This window comes from Mauremys mutica, chromosome 1, assembly GCF_020497125.1.
Source record: "Mauremys mutica isolate MM-2020 ecotype Southern chromosome 1, ASM2049712v1, whole genome shotgun sequence".
Lineage (NCBI taxonomy): Eukaryota > Metazoa > Chordata > Testudines > Geoemydidae > Mauremys > Mauremys mutica.
In genome coordinates this window covers 91858348-91878361 of record NC_059072.1, presented here as the reverse complement: position 1 = coordinate 91878361, position 20014 = coordinate 91858348, and the positions used below count along the sequence as shown (strand labels likewise).

The window sequence follows — 20014 nt, the reverse complement described above, 5'->3', positions numbered from 1 at the left end:
TTCTCACTGCAGTGTAGCTAGGCAAGCTCAAGATGGGTGGAGTGGTATAGTGTTGACCTTCCCTAGTTACATCATGGAGAAAACTGCCTGCCCCTTGTCTCCCCTGGGATTTTACAGCAAGATAACAACATTAACACCCCCCCAAACAGTATGTGTGTTTTGGTAGTGAAGATGAGCGCATGTCAGGCAAGTTCTAGAAGAAACTAGCTTTGTACTGATGTGGCCTCCTACAGCCTTGGGGGAATTTAGATGGAAACACTCATATTTAGAATCCTTAAATGGGGTCATTTGTCAACATTATCTGTTGGGATTTAAGGTTTGTCTCTCTGTAATGAAAGGTGATCTGCAAAGAGGAAAACAATAAATAGAGTTCTGCTTCTTCCCTGGGCCCCCTTTTTTATGTTCCAAATACAGACCTGCTTATGCTTTACCATAGAGGTTCAGGGCATATCTAGGCTGGAAGAGAGTGTGTCACCTCTGCAATGGGAGGTGTGATTGCTGCACATGTAGGCATACCCAAGCTAGCTTGGATCTAGCCAGGGTGAGTCCTTGCTGCAATGACAGCACCATGGGCTTCAATGCAGGCTGTACAAACCCATCCAGGATTCTGGCTAATTACTTTGGTGACTAGCCTATGCTGCTGTGACATCACTGCTATTGGTACTCACGCTAGTTAGATTAAAGCTACCTCAGGTTTGGCTGCATGAGGCAGTCACACCATGTGATTGCAATGGGCACCTATCCTGAGGTGACTGGAGAGCTAGGAAAATGGTGACATCCCAACGAGTGACAGTTGAGCAACTGAGAAACCAAGGGATTTTTTGTCAGACTGTTGACATCTCTTTGGCTGAGATTCTCAAAGCTGTGCAGAACACGTTGCCCCACACCTGTGATTAGTTTCAATGGAAGAGGTGTAGCTAAGTCTTTCCCCTGGGTATAGCCACCAGTGGCCAGCTGCCAGTGAAACCATCAGAGCAAACCCCTCATGTAACCAGGCAAAGCCATGATTTGACAGATACTGTTTTATTTCAACATAGCCACACAATACCTCAGTTGCCCCCCCTCTCATCATAGTCCAAGCAGTTCACACCTTCTCTCACTAACTGTAGTGTTGTCTGATTCATTATGAGACTCAGTTTTAAAAGATGCAGTTCCTGACTGCCAGCCCCATCGTCTCAACCTGCCCTTCTGAAAGCCAAGTCGGACTCTCTCTTGCCTGTGCTGTGGCATCACTGCTACAGATTCTTCAAGTTGTGCTCTGCTCCATGGTTACATTTAGCCTTCGGATCTTAACCCTTTTGGTCCCAATACTCTTAAACATCAGAAAATATTTTGAGGTCTGCTCAGACTGAGTTGGCTTTTATTTATTTTTGACTGGTCTCCTCACAACTAGAAACCTCCAGAGAAGCTTAACTCGATGGCAGAGCCATGGGCAGGGGGAGGGAAGGGAAACCATTGTGGATGAAAGAACAAAGCTTCCTCACCCTCTGTGTGAAACCACAGCCTTCTCGGTTTTAGAGTAGCTGGCGATACGTGCTCTCCAAGTCCTTGCAGTTCTCATTTCAGTTCTTCTTGTGCTCTTTGCTTTCAGTAGGAAGTGCTCAGCTACTGTTGTCCAAAGCCTTCCAGCCTGGGTTCTTGTAGATGCTTTGGATCAGCTTCCAGGCCAGCAGGTGCGTGGCTGAACATTCTAGACTTGTGAGGCTTGCCCATAATCCAGGAAGCTGTACTTTCTCTTTGTAGCATGTTACAAAGATGAGAAACTGGTCCCCCATAAAGATCACTCTTACAAAGTGAATCTCGCATAGATGAGAGGGATGTGGCTTGGGAGACTAAAGACCTAGTACAGCAGCCGCAGTGCAGGGCCACAAATGTGTCTTGGCCCTAGGTTTAACAGGAAGTGGCTGCCTCAGGGTAAACTCAGGCTGTATGCACAGGCTTCATTCCTTGGCATCTCTGAGACCAAGAAGCGAGCCTGCAGTGAAGTGTAGTTTGTGTGGAGACTTGTCCTTCTAGGAAGTGGACTGGAAATGAACTACCTTCAATCACACAGGCTACCAGACAGCCACTGGATGTTCACGAACTTCAAGCATTACTTCCCACTTGGCATTTCCCAGTCTGGCTTTGCAACAGCAGCATAATGAGACCCAAAGTGTTTGTAAGGAATGCAACTTACATAACCATGAGACAAAATAGCAGTGCCATCTAGAGGTAGCTTGTTGTAGCAACTGCAAGTGAGTTGGCATTTTGTCAGGATTTTGCATCTTTCCCACCTATAAACAGATGTCAGACCAGCTTCCCCCCTCAAAATCGGTGGAGTCACACCAGGGATGAATTTGGCCTGTTATGTTCTTCCAAATCTATCTTCCTCATACTGTTTTGGACACCTCTTTGCAAGAGTCTGTGGAGAGTCCAAACCACTCTCTAACCATTCTGTGTACTGTTTAGTACCAGCTGGCTAGGAGGAATGCTCACATTCCTCTTTCCCCCGCCACAGGAATTTGCCCTCTGGGCAGCAGCAATATGTTTAATCATTCATAAGTCATCTGGGCTTGCTGTAAGGCTGTACTTGCCCTGGGCAAACTGTCTGTCATTCTAGTTCCTGAACACTTTGAAGCCTCAACCAAACCACCTGTTCTGGCTATACGCTAGAGATCCCTTGATACATTCCTTTTACAGCAGCTGCTGCTGACATAAAAGCATTGCCCTGTAACAAAGCAGAATGGACTATTTGCTGGCATTCCCCCTTTGGAATAGGTGTCTGCTCTCCTTGAGGCCACTGCTGATAGCTAATGTCTAAGACCAGGGGCGGCTCCAGCCCCAGCACGCCAAGCGCGTGCTTGAGGCGGCAAGCCGTGGAGGGCGCTCTGCCGGCGCCACGAGGGCGGCAGGCAGGCTGTCTTTGGCGGCTTGCCTGCGGAGGGTCCGCTGGTCCCGCGGCTTCGATGGACCTCCCGCAGGTGTGCCTGTGGGAGGTTCACCGAAGCCGCGGGACCAGCGGACCCTCCGCAGGCAAACCGCCAGAGGCAGCCTGCCTGCTGTGCTTGGGGCGGCAAAATCCCTAGAGCTGCCCCTGTCTAAGACCAGCTTTCCCATGCATGAATCTAAGTTTGGTAACTATGTAGCCACCAATTCAACTGCAGTCCTGACTCTGACCCTGTTTGAAATTCTTTGTCCTTTAAATATCAGCAGAATCCAGCTTCTTAGCATTAAGGGGGAGAGGTGGGCATAATTACTATGAATTTATGTGGACAGATGCTGAAGCATGATAACTTGCCTGCATTCTGAGGGTTGAACTGATGGCTAACTAAAATTGGGAAGGAATTTTTCCTTTTTCCCCAGAGCCGTGTTGATGGGAGCACAGGAATTCCTATAAAGCAATGAATGTGTTAAGATGAGATGAGTATTCTGTGCAATCTCTTCCCTGCTTCTGCAAGGAAAGCCAGGCCTTGGCCTCCCTGTTATTAAAAAATACCAAAATACTTGGCTGATATCTTCCATTCAAAATGTTGAGATAACTCGAGTGTGTTCAGGGAGGTTGCAGCATAGGCTCCCTCACTGCCCATTCCCTCTCTTCCTGTCTTAACTCATCTTACCTCCTTCTCTAGCAGCAAAGATTAGGAGGTTTTATTCTTCCTCATCCATTCAATGTTATGAAGGCATCTTACCCAAGTGAGGGCCAAAGAGCATCTTTCAGCAGCACTGACAGGCTCTTCAGAGCTCTGGCAGATATCAAAGAAAGTAGCCATGATGCAGGAGCAGGGTGTGCATGGAAGCACCGTCCCCAAACTTGTCGCTGCTTGTGACCAGCTCTACCAGAGTGAGGTAGCCAGTACTCCCTTCAGCATCACCAAATGACATGAGCTGCTAGGGCAGTTTCCAAGCCCACATCTTGATACTGACAGATAGGCCCTGATGGGGCTCTAGTCACTTGCTTCTGTTCAGGAGCTGTGTCAACACATGAAGTAACACAGAACAACATACTATAATTCTGTTTATTGTAATAGAGAAAAAAACAGAATAAACCAAACACCACTTTCTGCCTAGAGACATCATTATTTTAATGTAAAAATGCATCCCCTGTGTCCAGGCATTGTTCAGCAGCACTGAGGGGAACCCCAGAAATACAAGACAGAAAACAGGAGTTGTGGCAAAGGGGTTCTGCTCTCTTCCAAGAGAAAAGGTTGTTTCCCTGCCCCTTTGTCAGTCAACTCACTGGAAGTGCTTTACTTACATACATTTACATATTTATTTCTCATTCTATCTTATATACCTATAAATAAGTGTTGGTGGGTGGAATGCTGGGTATATGCATCTCAATTTATACATAACCCGTCTGAGGGAGTGGGCTACTAATAAGCCTACAGAGCATCAGGTGAGCTCACTACACAACCATGTTAATTGGTTGGGGCAGAGGGGGCTCACTTTCATGTAATTCATTTATCAAGGAGCCCAGTGTTAGTGTTGAACTCAGGCCCCTTTCTGGGTCCCCCCCCCCCTACAGTGGGACTGTCCCCAGTGCCTGCAAATAGAAGCTGCTGCCGAGTAAAATTTTATCCAGTAACGTTTTTTTTTAAAGTAGCAGCACTATCTGTACTGGGATTAATGGGGCGGAGGGACGTCAGATTCCAAAATACATGAGGTGAATCTGTTCCCCTTCTCTCCTCTCTCCCAGAAAAGATGTAAAAGGTCCTGAAGTTTGCTGGGCAGTCAAGTAAGATCCAGGCTCAAGCCTAGTTAGTGGGATACATTGCTAGGGTGTATGCTGGTCTCCGTTTATACAACAGGAGATGGGCAAGGACTGGACAGGAAGACGTACAGAGTATAGGAAAGCAGAGGAATGCAAAGACCTGTTTGGTGCTGCTTCTGGAGGAGCCGGGAAAGAGAGGCTCTGAAAACCACTCACTTTAGAACAGTTTCTGCAGACTATGCATTTTCTGGGTTCTGGGAATGTGTGTGCTAACCAGGAGCGGTTTCTAAAGGGCATGTGCTCCCACTGCTTAGGTTCTACCGCACCTGGAGTCCAGATTCATCACAATGAAGGGCTGAGGAAGAGGACTGTTATGTTACAAGGAGAAGATGACACAATGAAACACATTCTGGATTGCACTGACCATTCCCCTGCACCTTGTGTAGTTATATACACTTTATCAGTCTGACTTAATAACACATTTTACACGCACTATGTATTTGTGTAAAGGACTACACAACATGCACGGCAACAGCAAACAAACTAAAGTCATCCTCTTCCTCCCAAACAGTGTGCACCACTTATAGTTGTTAGTGAATAAGTGCATCAGAAATTGCTCTCCAAAGGATATCCTTTTGGAACTGTTATCAAGGGTAGAAGTCTAACAGAGCAAGGACACAACTGCTTTAGGATCTTAGGAAGTGTCCTGTGCACCGGTATGATTAGAGGTTGAGGCAGGTCTGGACTAAGCTTGGAGCAGTTCTTTGCACAACAAGACACTGGGCGAAGGGTTCTGCACATGCAAGGTCCTCCTTTTGGCAGCATCTGGGCCAAGTACTCCCCATTACAGAGTATCAGCAACACTAGTGGCCATGGGGAAGTTCCCACTGTCGCGTGACTATCTTTCTTGCATTCTCTCTCCTAAATAGTTGCGGGAGAATCAATGGGAGGAATATATCTATACTTGAAGGAAAGATAGCACAAATTACCCCTTCTTTCCTTTCCCTAACCTCCTACCCACAAGAGAGTTAAATGGAGAGGCCGCAGTAATCTTAAATCAGGGGAGGATGCTGTTCTGACCCAACCCTTTGCCTGCTGTTCCGCCTTACCCACCTCCAATGTTAGGCATGTGTATCCCTTGAAGTGTCCCTGATGCCCCATGGAAAAGTGGAGAAATTCTATTTAGAGACTGTTCTGCTTTTGTCTTGCTCATCCCTCTTCTTCTTTAATTTGGGGAAATTTATATGGAAACCAGATAGCAGCTCCTGCAATGCTTACCCGCTGTTTTCTTCACACATTTAATCAGACTCATCTGTGACATCACACAATTGCCATGGAAAGGATTATGGTGTCACAGAAGGCTGGGACCTTAGTGCTTATGTTGTGACTGCAAACAGATGCTGCAGACTGTTTGCAAACCTTAGATTAATGTGCAGCTGCCATGTTGTTCTTTCCTCACTGTGCATGCAACGCTGGCTCAGCAGGGCAAGAACAGGCCCCATACAAAGGTAGTCAGTCAGTTTCAAGGGGTTCTGCACAGGGGCCTGTGAGCTTGCTTGCTATGGGGAGAAGGAAAAGTTTCACTTCATTTTGCTTTTACTTGACCCTTATTTTCCCCTGATTGAAAGGGATACTGATCTTTTGGAGATGTCCTGTCCTCCACCCCTTAATTCCTGGATCTAGCATTATGAGGCTAGTGGTGACACTCTGCTGCAGCCACCATCCAACTCATACCTAATGTCACTGAAGACTGTAACACTGAGAGGCTAGCAGGTTTTATTCAGCTAGGACACCTTTCCCCTGAATGTTCTGACTAGGCTAGGTTAACTTCTCCACTTGAGCAAACAACACAACATTAATGGAATAGTGAGAAGGTTTTAATATTGGGGGACCCACTGCAGTATTACAAAAGTCACTGTACTTCCTGTTAGACTGCAGCAAATATCCCATAATATGGGCAGTGAAAAAGAAAAAAGATGCAAGTCTGGCAAGGGATTGCTAGGACTCTTAACCCAGTGCCTTCCCTTGGGTACCCCAAATTGAGTAATGGGCTCTCTAGTCTCCATAGAATGAATTCCCACATCTCCAGCAAGGGGGCTATTTAGAAAGCATCAGTTTTCACAGACAGGACAGGCTTAACAAGTTAGAATAATGCTATTAGAAATTATGGCAATCTTTTTGGTAGCATTGTCCTACATGCAACCTGATAAGTCATCTCCCTGGGAAATCTGAAAAAACAACTTGTTAGTTCCTTGGAGACGATGCTGATGTGAAATTATAAAATAGAAATCTGGTAGATTTGTGTGTTTAAAAAGGAAAAGCCTGGTGAGGCTGGGCACATCCATCCATTCTTGTTAGCTCTGTCCATTATGTCTGCGGAAGGTATTCCCACCAGGTGGCTGGATCTGGATGGAGTCCAGGAGAGGCCTCAAAGCTTGTCCAAAGGGTCTGAGGTGGCCAGGAAATTAAAAAAAAGAAAAAAGGACACTTACAGATCTCAAAGTGATCATGCTACATATATACAAGGATTTCTCATGCACCCTTGAAATATAGCCACTTCTGAAATAGAATGAGATGGCCTTTATAAAGGCAACTTCATAAAATCCTGTTCTTCAGTGAGTTACTTTATACGGTTTAATTTAACCAGTTAAATAAAACTTGCTACAGCAGCAACTTTAAATGTTTGTTCAAACTCTAGTTTTCATGAGCCAGTTCCTTGAATCCTAACATAAAAGTAGTGTCAAGATAGCTGTACCTTGTCTGATACTAATGTTTAGTAATGCATCTAGTTACCTGAAATGATCAGAATATGATTTTGCAAAGCAGTTTTCCATTAAGTGTCAAACATCATTAAATAGTGGAGTAGTAGCTATCCAACTGAAACTCCTAAGAGAAAGTTAGGGAGGCAGAATGTCAAATTTGAGCTAAATTCAAACTTGGCCAGAAACATAGTGTCTATCATCAGTAACCTTGGAAAAAGGGCCATGGGATCTCTAATGGTCACAAGTGTCCAAACCTTAGTTTAGTATCTCATCTGAAAGATGGCATCTCTGGCAGCAAAACCACCACTAGCACCTCTGTGCAACTCTGGATCAGTATTCACTGAATAATTCCTACTGAGTCCTGCAGTATCTGAGTTTTCCTTGAAGGTCGCCTATTCAAGTATATACTAGATCTGACTTTGCTTAGCTTCATCTTACAGCCCAGTACAGGAGAAATATTTCTACCAACTGACCTTGCGTGTCATAGTCCGGTACAATGCTGTTTGTGGTAAGAGGAGAACTGGATGGTACAACTCTCCTTATTGACTCAACTGAAAGTGCATACCAAAGGAGGCTGAGCTAGCCTCTGAGGCAGTGAGATCTACAAATCTCAGTTGTGATGAGAAGGGATGTTATAGAACTTTCACTTATTTCCTCTCCTCCCATCCAGCCCCTGCTTTTAAGCATCTCAAAAGCAACTTCAAAGCTTTACCTCCATAGGGCAATATGGCAAGCCTCAACACAGTGATGGCCCTCTGGGGCAGGAAAGGTGACTCATTAGCGATGCCCACACCCTGCCCTGAGATGAAGACATTGCTTATTTTAATTTCAAAGAGGTACTAGTATCCTTAGCCACTGGCCTTTATACGGCTCTCTGACCTCTTATATACATCTTGTCACGTGATTAAAAAAAAAGCCATAGGGAGGCAGTTAGTTTACATTCATTGATGGTAGAAGAAAAGAATCTTCCACCCTTCCCTCATCATGACAGGGCCAGTCATGGTGTGGAGACTGTAATTGCATATAAAGGCCCAAATAAATGAAGTGGCAACCGCTTCCTGATCTCATGAGGTACAGCAGGTGCCAGTCCCCACCTAGGGCTTACCAGATGTGGCAGCAAACATCCAGACATCAGCATGAAGCAACATACTACAGATAGAAACAGAGAAGATTGTACTCACGTGGAAAGGACTTCGGACGGAAGGTCAGTGATGTAGGAAGGGATTTTTCTTCCTGTCAGGAACTGCGCCACTTCGTTACTAAAGGTGTTGCAGTTATGTTCAAAGAGGTTATAAGACTCTCCTCTGTGCCCAAGAGAGGAGTTCAAGCAGAGAAGAGAGAGAGTCAGCAATAAATACCGTAAGAAAAGGAACTCAAACCAATAATCAATTACATCAGCATCATTCATCCTAAAGGACCCTAACATGATTTAGACAACACACACAAATCCGCTCTCTCTCCAAAACTCAGCTGAGTTGGGGGTGGAACGTGGCAGCCATTCTGCACTACTGGCACTACACAACAGCCTTCTGGAGGAGAAATGAGTACCAACTTCTTCAATTGAAATTACAGAAAAAATAGTAGATCCAAGTAATTACTGAGGTTGGAATTTCACCGGGACACTAAGTATTATTGTTAATTGCTTTTGTGAGAAGTGCCCTTGGCTTTCTAATGAACACAGGAAATCAGAATCTTGGTTTTACATATCATCTGAAAGAGAGGACTGTTTCAGTACTGGCTCTCATGGTAAAGTGCCCCTATTGAACGAACACTATTTCCTCCATCATGTAGGTCTTCCATAAAGGTCTCTCATCCAATACGTACCAGGCAAAACCCTGTTTGCTGTCAGTACTCAATGTGGGCTCAAGATCCAGTGTTGCAGGCATCCTGACAGAATTCTTTTCCAGCCTTGATCAAGGCCTGGGTCCACCCAAGTGTTACGTAGCTTGCAGTTGATCATGTGCCAGTTCTAGCCCCATTATTACTTATTATCTGGTTAGTACTAAACAGCATACTACAGGCAGATGAAGCTTTGTGTTAATGAGACAGGCCTTAGGACCCCCACCCCAATTTTTTTTTTTTGGCAAAGAAATGTTAAAAATAAAATAAAAGCTATAACTCACCGGAACATGGATTCTCCCAGTGAGGACAAATATTCCAGGAAAATTTCTTCTGTAACTTCCGTGCTCCCCAGGTCTACAACTGAGTCTGGGGGCCCAAGCAATGTCCCTCCCTGTGAAATGCACAAGCAAAAGAAGATGCTAAATGGACAGAATGGATTCTGATGGAGCACTCCAAGGGGTGGGGATTCCTGCAGTCCAGAATGCTGCTGACATAAACAAACTAACATGGTTTGCCCAGGAGCAGGGAAAGGGGCTTACAGTATCAGATTCAGAGCAAACTATTCTGTCCTCAGCTCTCCCCGGTTAGAGAATGAGAGGAACAAGACACTTCATGTGGCTTATTTTGCAATTTGCGGCTGTGTTCTCCATGCTGTTCCAGAACTGTGTGGCGGACCTGTGTTTTAAGGTGCTTTCAGAGGGTGAACTTTGGGCTAACTGGAGAGGATATCAAGGTAGTCAATGTGTGTGCATTTTAAATACTGTGAATCACCAAGGTCTAACTATAAAAATCCTCCATTTAGTGCCAACCAAGGCAGCCAAGGGGTGGCTGAGCTGCAGGAAGCTTCTTTCTTTTCAGAATGCTGAGCACAGGAAGCCCCATAGTTTGTTTCGAACTCTGGCTGATGTAAACCTTAACTTGTGGTTGGGACCAAACCCATTGTGCAGGGTCCCTTTTCCCCAGCTGACCAGCCATCCTGACCCTTAGCACCTCACCTGGCTGAATCTTGCAATCTCTTAAGACTAAATACACTTGTATACTTTTCCTAAAGGGCAAACACAGGACACTCCTGATTAGAGAAACCATATGGGAAGAGAAAAGAGTAGAGCTAGGAAAAAGTCCCAAGAAAGCTGAACTTACAGGTGCACAGCTGGAAATCCCACCACTGCCATAGAAGAACTCATCCTTATGGACAATTATGGAGGTGTGCCTGTTGAGGGAGAGCAAGGAGACATGAAAAGGAAGCCATATGAAAGAGGAGGAGGAAATGTTTAACCACTCATGCTTATACACAAATGTTTAACCACAGCATATAAACCAATATGAGTGGATGAAAGACTAGAACTGTAGTACATGTTGTCTAAGATATTATTGAGGCAAATAACTTAAAGTCAAGAAAAGATTGAGACCCTTCTATGAATAGGAATGTCGTCTGCTAGGACACTAACCAGAAGAAAAATGGTCATACTGGTTATCAAGCCTCATGCTACACTGCAGGTGGGAGTGAATGGCTCAGCCAGGATCACCATGATACGTAAGACACCAGAAAAGGTGGGAGAACCACCCCCAACAGCTTTCCTTTTCCAGCCATATGCACTGAAGGACAAAACTTCTCTCATGCGCAGTTAGAAACCTGGGAAAGTTTGGGGCATGAATTACCCAAGGTCACCATATGGACAATGGCTGGATGATTGGGACTGGAAAAGAGTTGAACAGTGAGTGGGATAGTTGGATGAGGGAGGACAGGGTGGTTGACTGGTGAGGGAGGATGGAAGACGTTGGCCAAAGGGCCCATAATCCTGGATGGAGACTTTGGTGAGTTGGGCATGACGGTGCTTTATCTATTGGAGAACATATTTTTCTAAAAAAATGTACATATAGCTACTAAGTAACCATATGGTGTTATTTTTGTAACCTTCGTCTGCAATCCTCCTATTTTCACCTGCTCTTGGTGCTCTCATGTTAAGTCATGTCTGCAATCAGAAGCTAAGTTGTTTGGGACAGAGACAGTATCCTGTGTTTGAAAAATGACCAGTACATTTTGGGTGCTACTGCAATAAAATATGTAATAATAAATTGTTGGTATTGAGGTCCATTGATAAGAACTGAAAGGAGATTTGCACAATGCCTAATTCAATGCTATCAATCTTCCTTCTAGTAACTCTAAGAACATTCAGAAAGTACCTCAAACTCTGTTCAGTACCAATGTGTTCCTTCAGATCTAAAATATTTATAATGTCATATTGGAAATGCTACCCAATGTCTAACACACATTTATGCAAGTTAAATCTAGTCACTTACCAGATCCCATCCAGCTGTTTCCCTGTATGTAGAGAGAAGGAGAGAGTCATCGGCAACTTCCTTTACACAGTTCAGTCTACTTGCTGTCACTCACCTATGCATCTCTCACCTATTACCACATCTTGCCTTAACCCCAAGCTGCAAACTTAATGCCAAAGGTGTATCTTTCTAAAGCAGTGGTTCTCAACACAGCCTACATGTACCTCTGGGGATACACACAGGTCTTCCAGGGGGTGCATCAACTCATCTAGATGTTTGCCTAGTTTTATAACAGGCTACATAAAAAGCACTAGCAAAGTCAGTAAAAGTAAAATTTCATACAGACAATGACTTGTTTATACTGCTCTATATACTATACACGGAAATATAAGTACAATATTTATATTCCAATTGATTTATTTTATAATTATGTGGTAAAAATGGGAAAGTAAACACTTTTTCAGTAATAGTGTGGCTGTGACACTTTTATATTTGATTTTGTAAGCAAGTAGTTTAAGTGAGGTGAAACTTGGGGGTACGCAAGACAAATCAGACTTCTGAAAGGGGTACAGTAGTCTGGAAAGGTTGAGAGCCATTGTTCTAAAGCAGGGATTGGCAACCTTTGGCACGCGGCCCACCAGAGTAAGTCCCCTGGCGGGCCGGGGCTAGTTTGCTTACCTGCCGCACCCACAGGTTTGCCGACTGCAGCTCCCACTGGCCACGGTTCGTCATTTCAGGCCAAAGAGGGCTGCGGGATGCGGCTGCCAGCACATCCCTCATCCTGCACCACTTCCCGCAGCCCCTATTGGCCTGAAATGGTGAACGCCAGTGGGAACTGCGATCAGCCGAACCTGCAGACGCGGCAGGTAAACAAACCAGCCTGGCCCGCCAGGGGGCTTACCCTGGCAGGTCGCATGCCAAAGGTTGCCGATCTCTGTTCTAAAGGATCAGGAAAAATTAGCTTTTTTTCATTTAGTAATGAACTGTAGCGCTAGTGAATGGTGCCACACTGTCTGCACTGGTGACTTAATTTCTCTGTTTACTTGCATAAGGAATTGGTAGTGCTAGACTTCTCTGCCAACATACATCGTCCTAACCCTGAATGGGCCCACTTCTGGGGGGAAGAAGAGAGCACCATTTCAGTGGCCCAGTCAGTGCTTGGCCTCTAAGCTTAACAACAAAGGTGCTCAGTCAGTACCAGGTATACTACTAATACCAATTTCACATAGTCCATTATACACCCATCATATAATAATGAATTTCCTTTTCAGTCTCTACTGATAAACAGCCAGATTGGAACTGGTGACCTAGAAGTGAAGGCTCTGTAGCTCATTCTCAGTATCTCTTCTTAAAAATAAAGTATGGGACTGAAATTTAAATAGGCTTTAAAATTATAACCTACCAAATCTGTTGTTTTCAATCTACCACCTTATCCATTTTGTGACTTCAGCCAGCAGCAACAGTTAAAGACTTGTTGCAAAGATCACTGAATTCAAAAGATGAAATGAAAAAAGCCACTTTGGTTTCAGCTTATTTAGAAACATGGAAATCTGCCTCATGACACTAATTAGAAAGTGACTAAAGAAACAATACATGGAAATTGACTTGAATCAGTGCAAGAGGAATTGGAGAATGGACAATGGAGAATTATACATACAGTGTCTATTCTCATGTGTTTGTACATCACCTAACATAACTGGACCCCTATATGCAGTATTAGAATATAAATAATAATTTATTTGAAAGAGAACCCAATAGTGTCTCCCTTGCAAAGATAACCTGTACGGCTTTTTAAAAACAGGATTAGGGTAGATTAAAACGTTTCAAATATTTACATCTTGAAACTAAATGTGAAAATAGCTTCCTCCTTCATTCATGATGTCAAGAATATAGTTCAGAATTCAGTGTTTTCTCCGGCAACAGGTGATGACTCTGTCTAAGTAGTACAGATAAAATAAACTTCAGCTGCTAGTTTATAGAGACAGAATCCTGGCAGCAGGTTGGAGAGGAAGGAACTAGTTTTCTAAAATTTGATTTTCTATGGTAATTCTCTCTAGAAATATATTCTATTAAACAGGGAGGATGTCAAGATAAATTGTGTTTTAAAGCATTCCTTTACATGTGCGAACGCCTAAGATTCCTAAATTGGAAATGTTTTTAAAATCAAGGTCTCTTCACTATTTCTGCTGTTAGTTTTTGTACTTCATTCATCGTAGACAGTGAAGCTCTACTGGACAGTTCCACTTACTGATTATAATTTGTTAGTAAAGAGAAGTTGTGCTTGGATTCCCAATACTGTAGGGGAATATCAACATAAGATCAAGACATTTTAAGTTGCTTTTTACAAAATTTACTAAAATTTAGGACTAAGGTATTTGATAGCCTTTAGGCCTTGAGTCATCAAGATACTTAAGCATATGCATATCTTTAAGCATGCAAGTAGTCCTATTAATCACATATTTATATACTTTGCTGAATCAGAGCCTAAGAGATTTGGGAGCCTACACAGGGTTTTTTTTTTGTTACTTTAATTTTTTTAAAAGATTTCTGTTTCAAATAGTTATCTTGCCAACCTAAACACTATTTATGGGGGCAAGAAAATAGGTTAAAGCTCATGAGAAACAATTCCACTGCCCCCCAATTAATTGTGTGAATTTGAAGAATTACTAGACTTTATTTACTTGTTCTGTGACTAAGTTAGGACACAGGTTCATAGTTAGGATACAAGGTCACTTTTAGACTAGAAACTGAGCCTGTATAATTTTAGAATCCAATCAAACCAGATTACTTCCATGCCTGGGTTTATCCAGAAGGCCACACAGTGGGAAGATTAGATGGCTGTGAATCATCCATCTTGTTGGCACAGTTAATTTATTAATCTAGAGAGTTAGGGGATGGAGTGTATGCATGTGCAGGTTTTTAATCCCAAATAAAAGTGGAGTTTGTAGATGGACCAGGATTAATAAAATCCAAGAACAGTGTACTAGTAATGCATGAAGGGATTATATAAGGAGACAGCAACTACTCAGGATACCAAATACTCTGACCGGGATGCAAAACTGGTGCCTACACTGGCACAAAAGTGAAAGCAACACCTGTTTCCTCAGCTGGGTAGCAGGGAAATAAGGTGCTATTAAATTTAGCATTTTTAGTTGCTTAGGATGCCACCTCATTTCTGAAAGAATATTGCCTTACTTTGTTGGCACTGTGCTGCAGTTTCACTGAGTCTGCATCTGAATCTCATTCCCAGAGGTGGCTGGGAGTGTGCAGAGATAGGGTGTATGGGGGAAGGGTAGAGTATTTCATTTTCAACCAATCCTCTTTAGCAGATGCTTTGGGGCAAAGCTGATTCAGTCTTGCTCTGGAACCATCCTGTTCTCTCATTTAAATCATGAGGCACTGGATGGGGGATAGAAGAAAAAAGGCAGGCGATAATTCAAGTAACAGTTATCCCCTGCTCTCAGAGTCTTTATGGGCTAGTGGGGTGGGAAGGATGGTAGTGCTGGTTGAATATTCCATCAAGAACTGTTTCAACAAATATATTCCTAATTGATTGACTGATTTGCACAGTGGTGCGTACATTAATCCTCACCATGAATCTCTCTTAATATTAGGGTAGCTTGTCCACAATCAGCTTCCAGTTCTCGTTTGCCCCCACCCCCTCCTGGAAGAATAAGACCAAACATCCTACGAATGGAACTTCCACTGCTTTCCCATTGGTGAATACACCTCTATTCCGATATAACACAACCCGATATAACATAAATTTGGATATAAAGCAGTGCTTGGGGCGGGGCTGCGCACTCCGGTGGATCAAAGCAAGTTCAATATAACGCGGTAAGATTTTTTGGCTCCCAAGGACAGAATTATATCGAGGTAGAGGTGTATTTATTATTTTACTGTTTTAAAGCTAGTTTAGTTGGACATGCTAAAGTAGTCAAAGCACATCCCAAAGGCTGAAAGGTAGAGCAAGTTAGATAAATGCCATTGCAGTTTTGGATTACACATATGACATCACAGACAAAGAAGGTGATAATCCCTAGATGTAGTAGAGACTACAGTGTTCAGTAGTGCCTACCTCAATATCAGAAAGATGTCTGGTAGATTGGAAGGAAATTCATGGAAGAGTAACACCAGAAAATGGATTGGGGGATGGAAGGAAAACTATATGTGGCCAAAGAACATGATTAAGTCACTATAACATCTTTTTTGACAATGCTATAGAAATCTAGAATTGTCCAAGTTCAGCATTCAGCTACTGTGGTGATGATCGTTCTAGAAAGTTCTATAAGGTAACTTTACAAGTATTTGAGGGAGAGGACTGATCCTTGAGCTTTGTACTGACACATTTTAACACAATACCCATTACTACTTCAGGATTCCTCTAGCCTATCTGAAATTGGCAGGCAATTATGCCTTTGCTGTGGTGGGTCCTATGATGTGGAAACTGCTTCCCTTTGATACACATCTCATTCCATTCTTCCCCTCCTCTAAAACACCTTAAGACCCTTTTGGTCCTATATTTGTCACCTTCCTTTCCAATCTTTATTTTAAATGCATTTGTATTTTAAGAAGGTGGCATTATGAGGAATTATCACACTAAAGAAAGAATCACATTATTAGAGCTAAACTGAGTAAAGCAAAGAAGAAGATACTGTAAGGAGTAATCCTAGACTGGCTAGGGATGATGAGGGTTTAGAACTAAATAATCTAATACATTATTTCCCTGTCTAATTTTTGTATTCCATGAAGCTCAAGAGTCTCACATCTGAACTGCTCTCGGCTCCAAAAGGAACAAGCTATTGGCTGCATGAGATCCTCATATAAAGCCAATCTATGGAGTAGTGCCAAACCGCTTTTGTGGCCACTTAAAAGGGAATGAGATGTATTTGGGGAAAGAAGGTACTTTTCCCATCTACCTACTTTGGGGAGATCTGTGGAAAACCACTGAGGTCAGATATGGCAATAGAGAGCCCACACTAGAGATTTACTGTCACACAAAGAATAAAAACCAAGATCTATCTTTGGGACAATCCAATCACCAAATTCATATGATCCCAAATATTCTGAAGTTTGCCTTGTCACTGTGACAAAGCAAGCCTAGTGGTCATTATTCCAGGAACTCATGACAAGTTGCCCAATCTCAGCTGGTTATTAACCATCACTAGCAATCAGTATTTCCCACACAACTGTGGACTCTGATCCAATTTGTAATTTTCTTTTTCTTTCTGCAGACTCCTATAAACTGTTTTTCAAGTACATTATTTTGCAATTATTGGGTATTGTAAAAATCATAGCATACTTACTACCATTCAGGAAAAAAGTAAATAAAGAATAAGTGCTAAATGTATCATTCAGGAACTCATAAAGCAGCAAAATACTAAGACTGGAATCTTATGTCATACCAGAACTGGAATGCTTTGGTTTGGTCTGCATATGAATTTGCATTGTAATAACACAAGATGTGAATGAACATTAGTTTAGTTTTCAGTACAAACCTGTGGATGGACACTTATTCCAGAAGAAGCATGGCTAAAGCTGATTTAGTTAAACTTTCTCACATTTAGTTAAATAATTGCAAATTTGTGTGTAAATCAGGCTTTAGAGTCATACTGATATTTCCCCTCCAGCCCAAAATAAAATTTAGTCACTAAAACTATTACAAGAGAAAGTTACACCCTTGCCAGTACAATGGAAAAGAGCTTGATGGGAGAAATAAGTATGTGTAATTATTTTGAAATTATCCAGCAGGGGGTGGGATAGCGGAATGCACACCTCTCAAAGCTGCTACTTCTGTCTATCTGTCATGGACAGAATTAATCGCTTTGGGTCTCAACAGGAATGTTTTCTTCTCAAACTCACAAACTCACTGTTAGCATATATGGGCCTTTATGCTGAGTATAATTCAGGCTTTCATTTTTATTTTTAAAAAGCCACAGGAAAGCACAACATTTTTCTCTCAGGACAGACAGATGAAGTTACTGCCAGCAGTTCACAGTCCATAGGGCCATCTACTCAGATACTGAGGTGGCTGGGAAGGCTGATATATACTGTTAGTCTGACATGGGGCAGACAGGTACAGGTCTTCCTCTTCCTACAAGGCCACTTCACACTTCAGAAACCATACACAAGAGACACAATTCCTCAAAGTCATCAAACTTTTGATCAGTCAGTTGACAAAGGACAAGTTCTTGGTAAGAGAGTTGACAGTGATATGCATAAACTATTGTAGCCAGATTGGTAGGATACATGGCCTAGTATCCACCACAGACAGTCGAGGGTGTATGGCCTTATCATGAGTCACAGTACAGCATCAACCTATTAGAGATGAATGACATTGCAATGAGTGAAAAGCTTTGTCCTCATTCAGTCTCTCTCATAAGGAAAGTCATTATGGTCAAGAACCAGTTTTCCACTCATACCCAGGGGAGACTGAAATGATCTCCCATAGCCCCATTTTTTAAAAAAAAGTTTCAGACAAAGGAATAAAACACAATCCCCCTTCATACAGAGCTATGACACCTGACAGATCTTATCCAGCTGTATTGTATAGGGTCCTAAAATAGATTGCTACCAGGATAGAAAGTCAATATTCTTCAAAGTTCTGTCTCATGGTCAACAAGTATTTTTGCAACCTCAAAGTACATGGAAATTTCAGAGAAGATACTACTAAAGACAGCATCAGTTCCATAATCCCAAACAATGTTCAGTTCCTTCCTGGTACCAGATACCCACCCTGTACATCTTTTCAAACCCTTCCAGGAAATGCTTTCTGGCCCTCAAAATAATTTGTCTAATTACCAGTGCCTAAAACAGAGAAATTTCTTAGTGGAGAGCTCATGTAATAGATCTACCATTTGGCATATTCCACAAGGACAAAGTAATCCGCATAATAGCCAATCTTAAAACTGATGATAAAATATGTGTGGAAATACCAGAATGTAAGAAATGATTATTTTTACTAGTGCCCCTAAATCCACCATACCCAGAAGAAAGTAGTGATGGGTGTCAGCATCTTAGGTGTCAGCAAGGTGGTTACAAGCTATCGGATCCAGGACAAAATCCTTCCAAAAGTTTGACCTCACTCATCAGCCAAGTTATGATTAAATCTGCCATATTAAAGTTGGTAATAGAGCATTTCAAACAATTAGCAAAGGGCCTGCACCTCCTTTACTCATAAAGTTCACCCATTAAGATCTTGGAGAGAAAAATCTAATATCTCTTGTGAAAAATCTGTAAAGTGGTAATAAATTCATACACTTCCAGGAATTGCTCTTTAGACGCACAACTGTCACATAGTGTAGCATTTGGCACTGGATCGCTGCCCATGGTAGCATTCAGTACTTCTACCACAGATCTCTATAAACTGCTTGATACAGGGATCTATTCTAGCATATTTCAAAACAGGATCCGTCCCACCCTAATGTGATTTTATCACTAGTGTTACACTCATCTGTGAACTGTACTGTACCGTGTCAAACGGAAAAATGTATCCATGCTGCCTTGAAAAATCTCGTTTCTCCTAGATAAAGGGCCACAGCTCCACTCCACCACGGCACAATCCCTGCGAAGGAGCCTTTGTCCCCTCGGGGCGCAGGGTGTGTTTGCTGGGGGGCTCTGCAGTTGCCAGCACTCTGGCGGGACACAGGTTACTTTGCACCTTGGGAAGCCGCCCCAGCGTCCGACTCCCAGGAGTGACTTGCCTCCAGGGCAGCAAAGGGGGGAGACCAAAGAGGCCGCCGGGGGCAGGATCCGGGACCATCCTCCGCACGACGGCCCGGCCTAGCGCTCCCCCCATCCCACGGCCTCGGGGGCCCCGCCCCGTCCCAACCCCCCTCACCCCAGCGACCCTGCCCCGGGCCAGCCCCCGGCCTTACCCAGCATGAGGGGGCTGAGGCGCCGGGCCATGCCCTTGGACAGGTCGTAGACATAGAGCTTCACCGGGTGCAGGGCGGGCGGCGGCTCCATGGGGGGGACCGGGTCCCGGGGGGGGGGGATATGGGCCCTGAGAGGGACTAGGAGGCTCTTTGCCCGGGGGACGGCGGGCGGGCGGGTGCCGGCCGAGCGGAGGGAGGGGGGGGAGGGAGAGCCCGGGCCGGCCCCGCTACTTCTGGGTCCACAGCAGCGGCGGCACCAACTGTGAGGTGACAGAGGGGGCGGAATGGGGAATGCTCCCTCTGCGCATGCGCCACAGCCATAGCCCGGCCGGGCGGCTTGTCACTGCGCCGCTATGGAACCCGGCGCCGCTGCTGAGGCGGAGCTACAGCTAGGGCGGGGTGGGGCTATGCCGTTAGGATGCGGGGCTTTTGCTGGTGGGAGGGGCTATTTCATGAGGAGGGGGTACATGAGGTAAGCGAGCGGGACTCCATCTTGTGGGCGGGGTTAAGGCTGGGCCCCGCTATTGGCTGGAACGCGGTGATGCCCCGTGAAGGTAGCGCTT

General features: G+C 43.9%; 1 protein-coding gene across 1 annotated transcript; it reads right to left on the bottom strand.

Moving 5' to 3' along the window:
• Positions 1-3985: 3985 nt before the first annotated feature.
• On the bottom strand, positions 3986-19750 carry DESI1 (desumoylating isopeptidase 1). The gene is made up of 6 exons (XM_044984043.1): positions 19452-19750; positions 11596-11617; positions 10435-10504; positions 9576-9685; positions 8634-8756; positions 3986-7138 (listed from the first exon to the last, which is right to left on the bottom strand). The coding sequence occupies exons 1-6, from the start codon at positions 19540-19542 to the stop codon at positions 7045-7047; spliced, it is 510 nt and encodes a 169-aa protein (XP_044839978.1). The 5' UTR covers positions 19543-19750; the 3' UTR covers positions 3986-7044.
• Positions 19751-20014: the final 264 nt, after the last annotated feature.

Excerpts from the sequence above, each read along its gene's own strand:
- DESI1 (XM_044984043.1), bottom strand. The coding sequence starts at position 19,542 with ATGGAGCCGCCGCCCGCCCTGCACCCGGTGAAGCTCTATGTCTACGAC. Across the intron at positions 11,618-19,451 it reads CCTCAGCCCCCTCATGCTGG|GGAAACAGCTGGATGGGATC; the intron begins GTAAGGCCGGGG and ends CTCTACATACAG. Across the intron at positions 8,757-9,575 it reads CTGGGAGAATCCATGTTCCG|AGGAGAGTCTTATAACCTCT; the intron begins GTGAGTTATAGC and ends TCTTGGGCACAG.